Source organism: Canis lupus, chromosome 5, assembly GCF_003254725.2.
Source record: "Canis lupus dingo isolate Sandy chromosome 5, ASM325472v2, whole genome shotgun sequence".
Classification (NCBI taxonomy): domain Eukaryota; kingdom Metazoa; phylum Chordata; class Mammalia; order Carnivora; family Canidae; genus Canis; species Canis lupus.
In genome coordinates this window covers 20904453-20917240 of record NC_064247.1, presented here as the reverse complement: position 1 = coordinate 20917240, position 12788 = coordinate 20904453, and the positions used below count along the sequence as shown (strand labels likewise).

Here is a 12788-nt window from a genome sequence, read left to right as displayed (position 1 = left end):
GATTTTATTTATTTATTCATGAGAGACACAGAGAGAGAGAGAGAGAGAGGCAGAGACACAGGCAGAGGGAGAAGCAGGCTCCATGCAGGGAGCCTGACGTGGGACTCGATCCTGGGTCTCCAGGGTCATACCCTGGGCTGAAGGCGGCGTTAAACCGCTGAGCCACCCAGGCTGCCCCCTGAATCTCTTTCTATGGTTTCAGAGGCACTGCTTATTGTCCTGTGCAGGGGTCTGACCATCCTTTGGTTTTCTGAGGTTGCCTTGCAGAGAGTTGGAGAGAACCAGGCCAGGGGCTGATCCTGGAAAAACTGGAGCTTTGTTATGATGCCTCCAAGAGTATGTGGATCAAAGAGAACTATATGGAAAGAGGAGAGAGAAGTCCCATGATTTGCTCAGGCCCAGGCACTCTACCCTGGCGGGAGGGTGCCTACCAGTTACGAGGCATTGTTTTAACTCATTTAGTGTTTCCCAGGGCAGATGTTTCACCAATATCCCACTGAGCCACAGAGTCTGAACACAACTCCTTCCTTCCTTCCTTTTTTTTTTTTTTTAAACTGGATTTTATTAGTGTGGACCTAAGGAATCCTGATTGGAAACAAACATTTTTTTTTTTCTTTCTTAGCATTTACATGAGTATTCATCTTGAAAATGTCCTTCAGGAAGAAAATAACACCCCAGTCTTTTCACAGAGGGAAACCACCAAGGAAGCCATGAAGGCATTCACGTAATAGTTTCCTTAGGCAGAAACACTTTAAAATTTATTGTTGAAAATAGATATCCCTTGTGACTGTATTTGCAGTGTATGGCCAGCAGGAAGATGGGCAGCATGCTGCACGTATTTCAGTACTGGGGGGCTCCCAAGGAAGATCTGTTATCTGGACATTGAGAAAGACCAATGTTTCTTGTTCTTGATTGAACTTTGTATTTAAAAACTTCATTAAGAATAAAAGATTATTGGGGCACCTGGGTGGCCTAGTTGGTTACGTGTCTCCCTTGGCTCACGTCATGATCTCAGGGTCCTAGGATCGAGTCCTGCTTCAGGCTTCCCTGCTGAGTGGGGAGTCAGCTTCTCTGTCTACCCTTCTGCCCCTATTCCTACTCTCCTACTCTCTCTCTCTCTCTCTTTCTCCCCCCCTCAAGTAAATAAATGAATATTTAAAAATGATTGCCTTTATAATTTTGATGTAAGTCTAAGAAAAGTGAGAGGAAAGTGTAAGATGTGGGCTATGAGTCCTAGTTTCTCCATTTACTTTCTTTGTGGTTTCAGACGAGTTACCGGTCTTTCCTGGACCTCAGTTTCTTGAATTTGTTTCAGCTCCCTAGAAGGAGGCAAGAGAGAAGGAAGACAACAGAGAAGGGAGGAGAAGGACAAGGAACTTCAGGATAATTGGAAGTTGGGGACGACAACTTATGAAAGGTCAGTGGAAATCCCTTGTGGTAGTGGTGGTGGCCAGAGGCTACTCTGAGAACTAAGGAAAGTATGAGCATTTCTACACTATTAAGGCTTCTTTGTGCAAATCTCCCCTTCTTCCCCTTGAGCCCCTTGGTTAGAGTCTGCTATACCTAGGAAGGCTTTGTGCGAATGGGAATTCTTTGTGGAAATTAAAGGGCTGACTCTTTTATCCATCTATGTGGTATTGGACATAACGGCTCCTGAGGCAGCAGGAGTCTGGAGCCACAGGTGGCTGTGAGAATTAGAGGCCCCTAGGAATTGGCAAAAAATCTTGGGAATGGCTTTTGTTTCCTACAGGGTGTAGGATAAAGGGTCGAGCTGTCTTCTGTAGGTCTCAGGTATTAGGAAACTCAACTGACATCTGGATAACACATGATTAGAAGATTCTTCTGGGGCCCTCATCAAGTAATTTTCCAGGCTGACAGAAATGTGTAAATAGACCACAGAAGAACTTACCTTTTCTTTCTAGTTGCAGAGAAGAAAATGTAGCCACATCATAGAAATTAATAGCGAAGGCTCTGTGGAGGGTAAATCAATGAGAGATAATGGTGAGGCTCTCAGTTGTGGAACTCCCAAGTCTAGCTCCCTTTTCTGCCTTCCCAGAGGATCCCAACCTTAGTGTTCTCTCAAGCATAATCAACAGATCATTGTTGGTCTGGTCAATATTGTCTTGACTAAGATCCTCCGTGGTCTTGCTCCAGTCAAGCTCTTGTCCATCACCCACCCCCCACCATCTTCAGCATCTGAACTCCCCACAGGCTGGAACGCACACCTGGTCACTGTTCAAGCCAATTCCACCCATTGTCTCCGGCCTGGTCCCATCTGCCTATATACTCAACAGTGGCCTTTGTGAAGCCATATCTCCCTGTTGTCATTAACCCAGATGGAGCTCCATTAGAGAGACATGCCCCTCAACTGCACTGCCTTGCTGTGAGCCAATCCTGCCACAGCAGGAGGACAGGTTCTATTGTTAGCAATGCCTGATGCATAGGAGGTGCTTAATGTTCATTAAACAATCTGTACAGCTTTTTGTGCTGTTCTTAGATCAGTGGTTCTGTTATTATTTCAGTCTCTTGTTCATACTTTGAACAGTTGACTAATGAGAGTGCTCCAGCCACAAGTCAGTCACCGTGCTTGGTGCCGAGGGGACATGGGTGGAGGAGACAGGCAGGGTTCTCACCCTTGTGGCACTTTACCGTCTCTTCAGAGAGACAGACTTGAAACAAAACAATCAATAAACAAGTTAAATAATTAGATCCCAATTGTGATATGTGTTATGACAAAGCAGTGGAAGCTATGAGAGTGAAAACAGGAAGCTGGAACTTGACCTGGTTTTAGGGAATGCTTTCTTGAGGAGTGATGTTCAACATCTGCAATTATTTCCATAGAGACCCTGCCTACCCAAAACTCACTGTGGAGCCCTGTGGGCAGGAGCCTCTTCACATCCCATTGGGCCCCCCACCCCAGCACAGTGAGCTCCCTGCTCTCTGTTCTCCCATCGTACATGCTGCTCCCCTTTCCTCTTAGGCGTAGGGACCAAACCAGAGAGGCCAGTGCAGTTTAAGAGAGGTCTGGAGACTGCACTGTGGGTGGGAATGTGCTGTTTCTGTGGCAGGTTGTCACAGTTGGGCCTTTTATCTGTTGTAGCATGGAGTGTGAAGGCTTTAAGGAGGTAAGAGAAAGCAAAGTCATAGCCTGGACTAATTTTTGCTGGCTTCGAAGAGGCTGCTGTCCTCCTGAGTCTGGAATGTAGCAGCTCCCTTAGATTTCCACTTTCCGAAGTCACTGTGGGCAAAATTACCTCTCTAGGGCCAGCTATGTCCAACCAGGCCTTTGGCAGGAGAAGGCAGGATGGCTTGATAGCATCATCACCACCAGTGTCCACAGAGACCCAGGGGACACGACCAGGGTACATGGCTTGACCTGCCCTTTCAGTACAAAGTGGCAGTCTGAAAGTGTGAGGGCCTCTCAACATGGACACCTGAAGTAACCTGGATAACATTGCTAGCTGAGAGGAACGTCTTTTTGTTCAAGTGTAATGCAAGCCCCCAGGTGGCTTCACTTCACAATCTGAGCATGTCCATTTTGTATGACACTAGGAAGCCAGTTTTATGACACAATCATCACACTTGGTGTTTCCAAAATGAATCTGTATTTTAAAAAATGATTCTCCAGAATTTGAAGCAAGCAGCATGGCTAGTGACAAAGATCTTTGCTTAAACTTTTGTCAGGCTCTAGAACCTTCTCAAGCCTATCTGTGCACTTGCTTGTAAAATCCAGTTTTAGTAGGAACACTGCTAAGTTAGTTGAGCAAGTACCTTTCACCCTTTACCCCGAATACCTAGTCCTTCCTCCTCTACCACTCCCAGGGAATACCTGAGGGCCCTGGCCTGCTATCTGCAAGAATCCTGTTAGGTCAGTTTAGCCAGAATCCCCCTTATAAGGCCTTAACTGTCTCCTCTCAGTGACTCCCACCCTGCTTCTTGGCTATAATTCCCACTTGCCCACATTGTATTCAGAATTGAGCCTGGTCCTATCCTGAAGTCTCTTTCCCCAAATAAGTTTTGTTTTCATTTGTTTCTTTGCCTGTTTGGCTTTAACCACCGTACAGCTGTGACCAGAGCTTTCTGTCTATGATGAGTCTGCCTGGGGGTTTGTGCATGTGTGTGAACTCCTGTAGGTAGAAGGTAGGACAGAGAAAAGGCAGAAAAGGAATTCAGCTACTAAATTCTCTACATCATGTCTAGGGTGTTTTGAGTTGTCCAAGGTCAGTGTAAAACTGCATAAACCCCATCTGCAGTTGTAAAAGCCCAAAGTAAATCACATAGAGATAGATTCTTACTGTAGCGTGATTGTGGTTATGTTCGTGGAGTTAGGAGATACCCAGCTTGCTGTGAAGAGCTCGTCACTCGGGTTCTCCAGGTGATACAGGACACTGTTGTTGCAAAGCTCATCTACTTTTTCCCAGAGGCCTAGTGAGTTGTTGTTCTCATCCACTGCTCGCAGGACCACAGAGGTGATGTTGGCATTCACAGGAACCCACACTAGGGGGAAAGGGTAAGGAACCAATCAGCCATCTGTGCAGTCAGACAGGATGAGGATAGTGAAATCAAACATCAGTGTGAAAAAGGAAGTTACCAATAGCGTTGTACATATAGTATCCCATTTTATTTTATTTTATTAAAGATTTTATTTATTTATTCATTAGAGACACACACACAGAGGCAGAGACACAGGTAGAGGGAGAAGCAGGCTTCATGCAGGGAGCCCAACGTGGGACTTGATTATGGGTCTCCAGGATCATGCTCTGGGCATTGTATCCCATTTTAAATGAAGTTGAAGAAAAAAGTCTGGAAGGAAGTATAAGATCTTACTATGGTGATTTCTTGGTAGTGGGATTATCCATTATTTTTATTTTCTTCCTTGTGCATTTTTGTGTTCTCCAAATTTTCTCCAGTAAAAGGTAAACAAAAGAAGACATGTGCGCCTGCTCTGGTTTTGTTGTGTCACAGGGGTGAGATCCTGGCTGGCTCTTAACCTCCAGAGCCAGGTTCCTGTCTGCCAGATGAAGGGGACAGCCTGTTCTGCCCTTCTCTCAGGGGGAGTGGAGTATGGGAAGAGGTGGGCTCAATGCATGGGAAAGGATCAAGTGGGCCCCCCGGGAAGTGTGTCATGACATAAAGGGACCGATAGTGCCAAGTCAAAGCAGAGTCCATTTCCTGGTCCCAGAAACACTGATGCCCTTGGCCTCTGTTGTTGAGCATGAGGGAATGGGTGGGGTCTCTGAGCCTCAGTACCTGTCATATAATCCTAGGGCTTCCTGACCTTCCCCAGTCAGGTGAGTCTTTCTGCTGACTTAGCCTAGGGTATGGTCACAGAGACCTCATTCACACTGGCTGATTCCAGTATTCTGATGTGTAACACAGAGGGAACTTCAAGAGGACACTTCATTCAGTCTGTCCATTTCCTTCATTAGAAGATCCCTTCTGGAAGAATTTCTCAGTGCTAAAGGGTTATTCTCCAGGGCCCTGTCAGCCACCCAAAATTCATTCAAAGATTCTTTTTACAAAGCAAAGAAAATCGAGCAGGTAGCACAGTAGGATCAGCCAGTTCTAAATAAGAATTTTAGCTCTCCCACTTAGGAGAGGTCATTTCATCCCTCAGCTTTTGTTTCCTTATTGTTCATTACTCACTCCACAAGTGTATATCTAATGCCCACTCTGCAGCAGGTCTGGTCCTAGGTCTGGGGATGATGACATCCCTCATTATAAGGAGATCACACTACCTTATCTTACAGCATTCCTGGGAGGAGCACAGAGAAGAGTGTAAGACTTTAACACATGATGGGTGTCAGATGAATTGCGATTGTTATTTATCTATTTATTTTTTAGCACAAAACATTTCTGTTCTGTTTGTGCCAATCAAGGTAGGCTGAGCCAAACCCCACTGGCCCTGACTTGCCCAGTGAGAAGCTGACAGTTCTAGATGTGTGCACAATGGTGAGATGGATGGTGCTCAGTGGTGCTGGCCTGCAGAGAGCACCAAGTCTGTCAGTCCTCCCACGGGCAAACTCTTGTCTCGCCATTTTTTCTGCTCTCCTTCTTGCCTTCTGGATTCCAGCTTCCTCTTTTCCCTCCTAGGCATCTGTCACTTGGATTTCTGGCCTCTACCTTCTCTCTTCAGGACATAGCCAGATCAGATTCCATGCACAGCACTTCCATCAGGACACAGTACTCTCCAGAACTTTCAAAGTGCCTGTCTTTCTAAAGAATCTAGACATTTCTGCCTTGTTCACTTCTGTTGATTATAATACCCAACACATGGCTTTTATGACCCTCCTAGCCTAACGGACTGTGCTTTTCGCACTTCTGCTCTAGGGGCAGCCAGCCCTCCTCTGGTTCTGCAGATGTACCTGGCCCACACCAGCCAGCCCCTGGCCTTTTCATGTCTGGAATCCTGCCTTATCACACATTCCATCCCTGCTTGCTCTCCAGGACCCTGCCTATGTTCCACCTCTGGGCCAGTTCAGCCTCCCTTCCTCTCACTCCTGAAACATTTACATTTGTTATTGTAGAGTTGAGTACTTAATTACATTCTATCTGTACTATATACTGTGGTTTCATCCATGTCAATATGTGGCCAGCCAAACACTGGAGACCTGGAAGGCACTAAATAACTACTCATGGATTAATTTAAAAAGTTGTGTGCCCAGTATTATACAATGCCCTTAAAGATGAAGGTTCAAGAAAAAGGCAAGCAGGTTATAGCCATCTTGCCCACGGAGGCGGATGCTTGCCCAGCACAAGCTTAATATAAATGTCACTGTGTCGCGGGTTTCTTTCACTGATATCAAGACAGACCCAGGGAACCTCTTCTAAGATCCTGCCTGAGCTGCACTTGTGCCGTGGAATGTGACAAACCATTTATGCATGACTTACCAATGTAGACACAAACCCTGAAATTAAAAAAATTTCAAAATCAAAATAAAGAGAAGCAGTTGGTTTCTGTGGGTCTTTACCCAGTCTCTCCAAAAGTCTCGAGTCCCAGTGCTGTCCTGCAATGACACTCGTACGAGGCAATCATGAAGCCTGTTATGTAGTATAATCCTAGGTGTGGAGTCTGGCACTTCACATCTCCGTGAGTGTAGGATTTTGACTCTCAAATCACTCACACAGTGATTCAGTTTATCATAGAGCTTTAGCACATTTCTGTTCTGAGATGAAGTCAGATGAAGTTTGGAGAAGTGCCTGGCACGAAGTAGGCATTCAATGAACCAGAGTTGGTCTCCTCCTCCTTTCCCTTTCTCTCTACTCTACCCAACCCCTCTGTAAATGTTTGATTTTCCCCTCACCCAGCATGTTCCCTTTCAAGGAGTCTTATGGATCCTCTCTTGACTGTTCATTCTCCTATCTTGCTACTTTCAGAAGGCCCCCATTCTACATATCTCCCCCACAGCATCTTCACAAGATGGGTTTCTTTTCCTTCCATTTCAACAGCAAAATCCCTCACCTTGTGTTATGTTATCTTACGTCCCAAGTCTGTGATCTCTTTTGTAGCAGTCCCTCTGACAACCCCCAGGTCCTTCTTTGTGTGCGAGGTCACACCTATGCTTTTTTGTCCTCATCTTGAATTATAAGGTTATCCTCCCTGGCTTGGTAGGACAAGATCCACTGCCTGTGGAAGTGGGTGGGATACAGTGACCCAAGTCACAACTGAAGCCCTTAGTGACAGACCCCATGAAGAAAAGAAAGAAGGACAAGCTGGGACAAGTGTGTGAAAACAGACAATAGTTGTTCTCCTGCCCCAAGTCTGGAATCTATGGTTCATGGGTGTGGACATCACCCTGGTGCTCTAGGAGAACAAGATGACACAGTAGTGAGACAGCAGGCTCTGAAGCTAGACAGCCTGGCTGAACAGAGCTGGACAAATCTCAGCTGTTACTTAGGTTCAGATATTAACAATGCTACCCACTACGGCCTGGGTAGAACTTTAACTCCCTTATGCTGCAGTTCTCATCTGAGAAAACAATAGCATTTACCCAGAGAACAGCATCCAGCACGTAGTAAGGAGTCTCAGCTCCCATTACCATAAGTGAGGGGCATAGAGTATCTATGGGCCAGGTATCTGAAACTAGACAGCTCTGGTTCATATCCCAACTCCATCCCGTAAGGAACTCTGTGACCTGAGCAAGTGACTAGCACTTCTACCTCTGTTTTCTCATCTGTGAAACCGGAATAACCATGGTATGTTATATGCCTAACAGGTTATCACGAGACCTAAATGCATGAATACATGTAATCATATTAAATGTTATTATGAAAGTAATCAGAAAGCACCTGTCTTGACTTACAGGTGTGGCTGATCCCAGATGGGATATTCGTAAAATGTTCCGAGGCACTTCGAAGAAAAGCCTTGGATTGGGAAGAAAAGACCGAGATTTAGGAGCTAGCTCTGCCCCTTATTAGCAGGGGAACCCTGAGCCTAACTTCTAACCTAACTTCTAACCTAACCTAACTTCTAACCTAACTTCTCTCAGCTGCAGGGCTGCTCATAAACAAGGTGTGAGAGGAACACTTTCCCTCCCTAGCTCACTAGAGTTTCCACCCACACACTAAAGGCAAACAGTGCCTCCCCGTGTTGTGCAACATACCATCATCCATGGTGGCATTGTTTTATCACATGGATGTGAACAGACCACACACTTTGGTGGACTTATTATCCCTGAAAACAATAAAAATGCCCACTTTATTTAAGTGTGAGAATTTGCCGCAGGTGTGCTCTTACTGGGGCTCAGTTAACCTGGGTATCAGGACTTAATGACTCCCAGCTCAGATTTGCACAGAGAACAGAGCAGAAACAGTTCCACCCAGCAAACTCTCTCACACATATTCCCTTTCTTTGTTTCTATCTCCATTTCCCATCTGGGTCAAAAACATATGTTTTGTATGATTGAGAGCAGGAGTGGAGGGGGAGTGCTCTGAAATTCTAGTTAACTCCCCTCAGAAGACAAAGGACAACAAAGAGAATGGCTTCTCCTCACCTGTGTAGTTTGTGTTGCTTTCGTAGACATCTGAATTGGCCATGATGCCTTGGCCAGTGGTGGTGACCTCACTGAAGAGCATGCAGCTGTCAATGTCATCTGCAGAGCTGGCCGAAGAACACAACAGTCCGAAGCATAGAAACAGCCTGAGTGGCAGCAGCGTGGAGCTAAGGACTGCCATGGTCTTGACCTGTTTGGAAACTGCTGGGCCCGGTACTGGGTAATACCTGTGACTCTGCAGCTGTTTATATGCTCCAGGGCTGGAGCGTCTGTGTGAAGTCATACATGCAAATCTCCTTCCCACTCCTCCCTAAAATGAACTGGTGTCTGGAATTTGGTGCAGGATATCACCCAGGAGTGAATCTCATGGTACTCGTCAGCATGACCCTTTACAATTCCAGTTTTGCTCAAGAAGGGGAAGGTACTGATCATGGTTCTATTTTGCATCTCATTCATCTCAGCATCTGCTATTTGAAGAAAGCTGTTGAGAAAAGGCTTAGTGCTGGCAAAGTGAAATTCAGAGTTGAGTAATCACATACTTGGCCCATTTAGAAGCACCACACTACTCCCTGTAGGGAATTTAGGCATAAAAGCTCTATTTTCTTGGAATATTACGTATCCTTTTCTAGCTCTCCTTTATTGAACATGTCTCCAATCCCAGTTTCTTTTGTGACTAGCATAAAATGTAGGAAGACTGTGCCTTTGGATTTATATTTATTTTTTGGAAATAAACAGCTTTGATCCACCTTGCCCTTGACACATTCTTCCATAGCACCATAGTACAAGGAAACTACTTAAAGAATTAGAAAATATGTTTTCTTGTATCTCTCCTCTGATTTTTATGATTTACTCACTGAAGGAGTATTATGTGAGTAGAAAGGAAACCAAAACAATGGAGAATGGAATCAAGATGATATTTATAAATGTTTCCTCAAGAGAAGCACATACAGAATGGTAGAACAAGGGCCTCTGAAAAATCTCCTCCTCCAGAAAAGCAATGAGAACAAAAACAGTCAAAATAAACTTTTTCAGAACTCTGGAAATTAAGCAAAGGTTTACAAAAATCTGACAAGCATTTTTTAAAGAAAAATGGCTGAATCTCATTGAACACAATGAGCATGGTGGCATTGTAACTTGGCTTATTTACACCCCTCTCACTACACCTCTGCACTAGCCTTAGAAACCAACAGCCTTGCCACTATGGGAGCCATGCAGACTGGCAAACTAGCAGCAAAGGGAAGGGGTCAGAATGGGCTTGGAGTGCTCCAAAAAGCCTCATTTCCAAAGGATTGTCACTATGTGACGTGTCTGGAAATTGCCTATAAATCTGAATTCTCAGGTTTTATTAGCTGACTACCAAGTGGACTCAGCAGAGCCTTCAGTGCTCCACACATGGAAAAGAAGATAGACTTCTTTAGAATTATTATTATTTTTTTCATGGTGGGTGCCTGGTTTATTCAACTCTCAGAGCTCCATCCCTGGCCAACGAACAGAAGTAAATAGCTAGGAGCTGTGGGGCCCAAACAGAGCGGAGCTGTGCAGGTATCAGGAGATAAAAGGAGCTCAGCTAAGTAGCTAGAGCAGCATCAGGGCCAGGCGGAGCAGGAGAGGCCCAAGCACACAGTGCCCAGCCTCACTCATGGCCCCAGCATAGAACCTCACCACTTCCTCGTTGGGGTTGCCCTGGGCCAGGTCGAACCACATCTGGATGCAGCGGCCACTCCCTCAGCTGTAGTTGCTGACTTTGTAGGAGTGACTCCAGATTTCACTGCACAGAGCAGTAGATGTGGGGAAGTAGAAATGGAAGGGATGGCAGGCAGCTCTCTCTGGACACTGGTTATACCCTGAGGTCCAGTTCCAGCCCTTTTGCCAGTTGCTCTTGCTGGTGTAGGAGGTGCGGCAGTCCTGCCACCATTGCTTGCAGTCCTCTCTGCACAGGGTTATGTGCAGGATGTGCTCCTTGTGCCAGCCCTGGGTTCACCTTCTGAATCCAGAGCCCCAGGTTGGGGGAACACTCATATAGGCAGGTGTCCTGGATGAAGTCCTTTTTGCAGGCATTGATTTGCAATGGTTCCAGTTGAATCTGTACAGGTAGGAAATATCCTTATGGGCTTCCTGGCTGGTGTTGGTGAAGCAGCAGGAATTCTTCTTCCAGGGGCTGCACTGCTTATGCAGCTCGTCCTCTGGGCTTGGCTTTTCCTTGTGGTGCTTTGTGTCCATACAGACATTGAGAAGCTCAGTTCTGGGCCATGCTGTCCGTACTGCGGCCACCCCCACCAGAAGGAACAGCATCTGCGTTGTCACCAGGTGGCCCATGTCAGTCTCTGAAAGAAGAGCTGTGGTCTGGGAGAGGAAGTGGTTTCTGGTCTGGCTCAGGCTTCTGCTCCACTCTACAGTTCCCCTTGCCCTCCTCCAGGGCACAGCTGAGGTTTAGTGGCTTGAATCCTGTGACAGGCAGGGAGGGTTAAGGCCTCAGAAGACTTCAGCAGGTGAAGGGCCATCAGACCCCCTCAGGCCTCTCTTCTGGCTTTATCCTTTAGAATTAATTTATAAAAGTCACTAAACAGACAATAGCAGCAGCAGCAGTGGCCACCGCAGCAAACAATAATAACCAACAGAAACTACAATAAACCCTGGGAAGGAGAGGTATTGCACATCCAGAATGACTACATTATATTTTTTAAATGTCCAGTTTCAACAAAAGATTACAAGACATGCAAAGGAACAGGAAACTATGGTCAATACACAGGAAAACCTCCCAATCAATAGGAATCGTCCTCGAGGAAAACTGGATATTAGACCTAGTAGACAAAGATGTTATCTCAAATATTATAAATATATTCAAAGAAGTAAAAGAAAGCAGGTCTAAAGAGTAAAAAGAAAGTATGAGAATAATGTTTCACCCAATAAAGAATATTAATGAAGAGATAAAAATGATTTAAAAAAACAAATAGAAATTCTACTGTGGAAAAGTATGATGACTAAAATGAAAATTTCCGTAGAAGGGCTTAACAAAAGATTTTAGCCAGCAAGAGAAAGTATCAGCAAACTTGAAGATTTTCAATAAAAATATAGAATAAATTTATCAAAATAAATGTAAGACTTCTATACTGAAAACTATGACACAGGACCCAAAATAGCCAAAATGGTCTTGAAAAAACAACAATAACAACAAAGTTGGAAGGCTCACACTGACTGAAATTTCAGAACTTACTACTAAGCTGTAATAATCAAGATAGCATGGTACTGGTGTAAGGATAGACATATATAAATCAATGGACTAGAGTGAAGAGTCCAGAAATAAACTCATACGTTTAGAATTAATTGATTTTTTTGATAAGGCTGCCAAGACAATTTGATGGGGGGTGGGGAGAATAGTCTTTTCAACAAATGGTGCTGGAACAACTGGATATCCACATGCAGAGAAATGAAATTGAACCCCCAAATCATACTATGTAGAAAATTAACTCAAGGTGGGGTCAAAAACCTAAATGTAAGAGCTTAAACTATAAAACTCAGGGGAAAAAACAGGTAAAAAAAAAAAAAAAAAAAAAAAAAAAAAGAATGCCTGAAGTACAAGCAACCAAAGAAAAAATAGGTAAATTGGATTTCATCAAAACTAAAGCTTTCATTCTTCAAAGAACGCTATCAAGAAAGTAAAAAGACTACCCAAATAATGGGAGAAAATGTTTGCAAATCATCTGTCTGATAAGGGCCTACTACCCAGAATATATAAAGAACACTTACAATTCTTTTTTTTTTAACACTTACAATTCAACAATAAAAAGACAAGTA

General features: G+C 44.6%; 1 protein-coding gene and 1 pseudogene across 2 annotated transcripts in view; both read right to left on the bottom strand.

Annotated features, from left to right (window-relative positions):
* Positions 1-12788, bottom strand: part of PLET1 (placenta expressed transcript 1) — a 47771-nt gene that overhangs the window by 2962 nt on the left and 32021 nt on the right. Inside the window, exons 1-3 of one of the 2 annotated variants that reach the window (XM_025465524.3) lie at positions 8994-9276; positions 4296-4497; positions 1910-1971 (exon numbers count right to left, since the gene is read on the bottom strand). In XM_025465524.3, the coding sequence (XP_025321309.2) occupies positions 1910-1971; positions 4296-4497; positions 8994-9276 (547 nt within the window). Of the gene's footprint in view, positions 1-1909; positions 1972-4295; positions 4498-8993; positions 9277-12788 lie in introns of those variants that run through there. The other variant, XR_007410687.1, reaches the window with a different exon arrangement.
* Positions 10538-11440, bottom strand: LOC118354784 (folate receptor alpha-like; annotated as a pseudogene).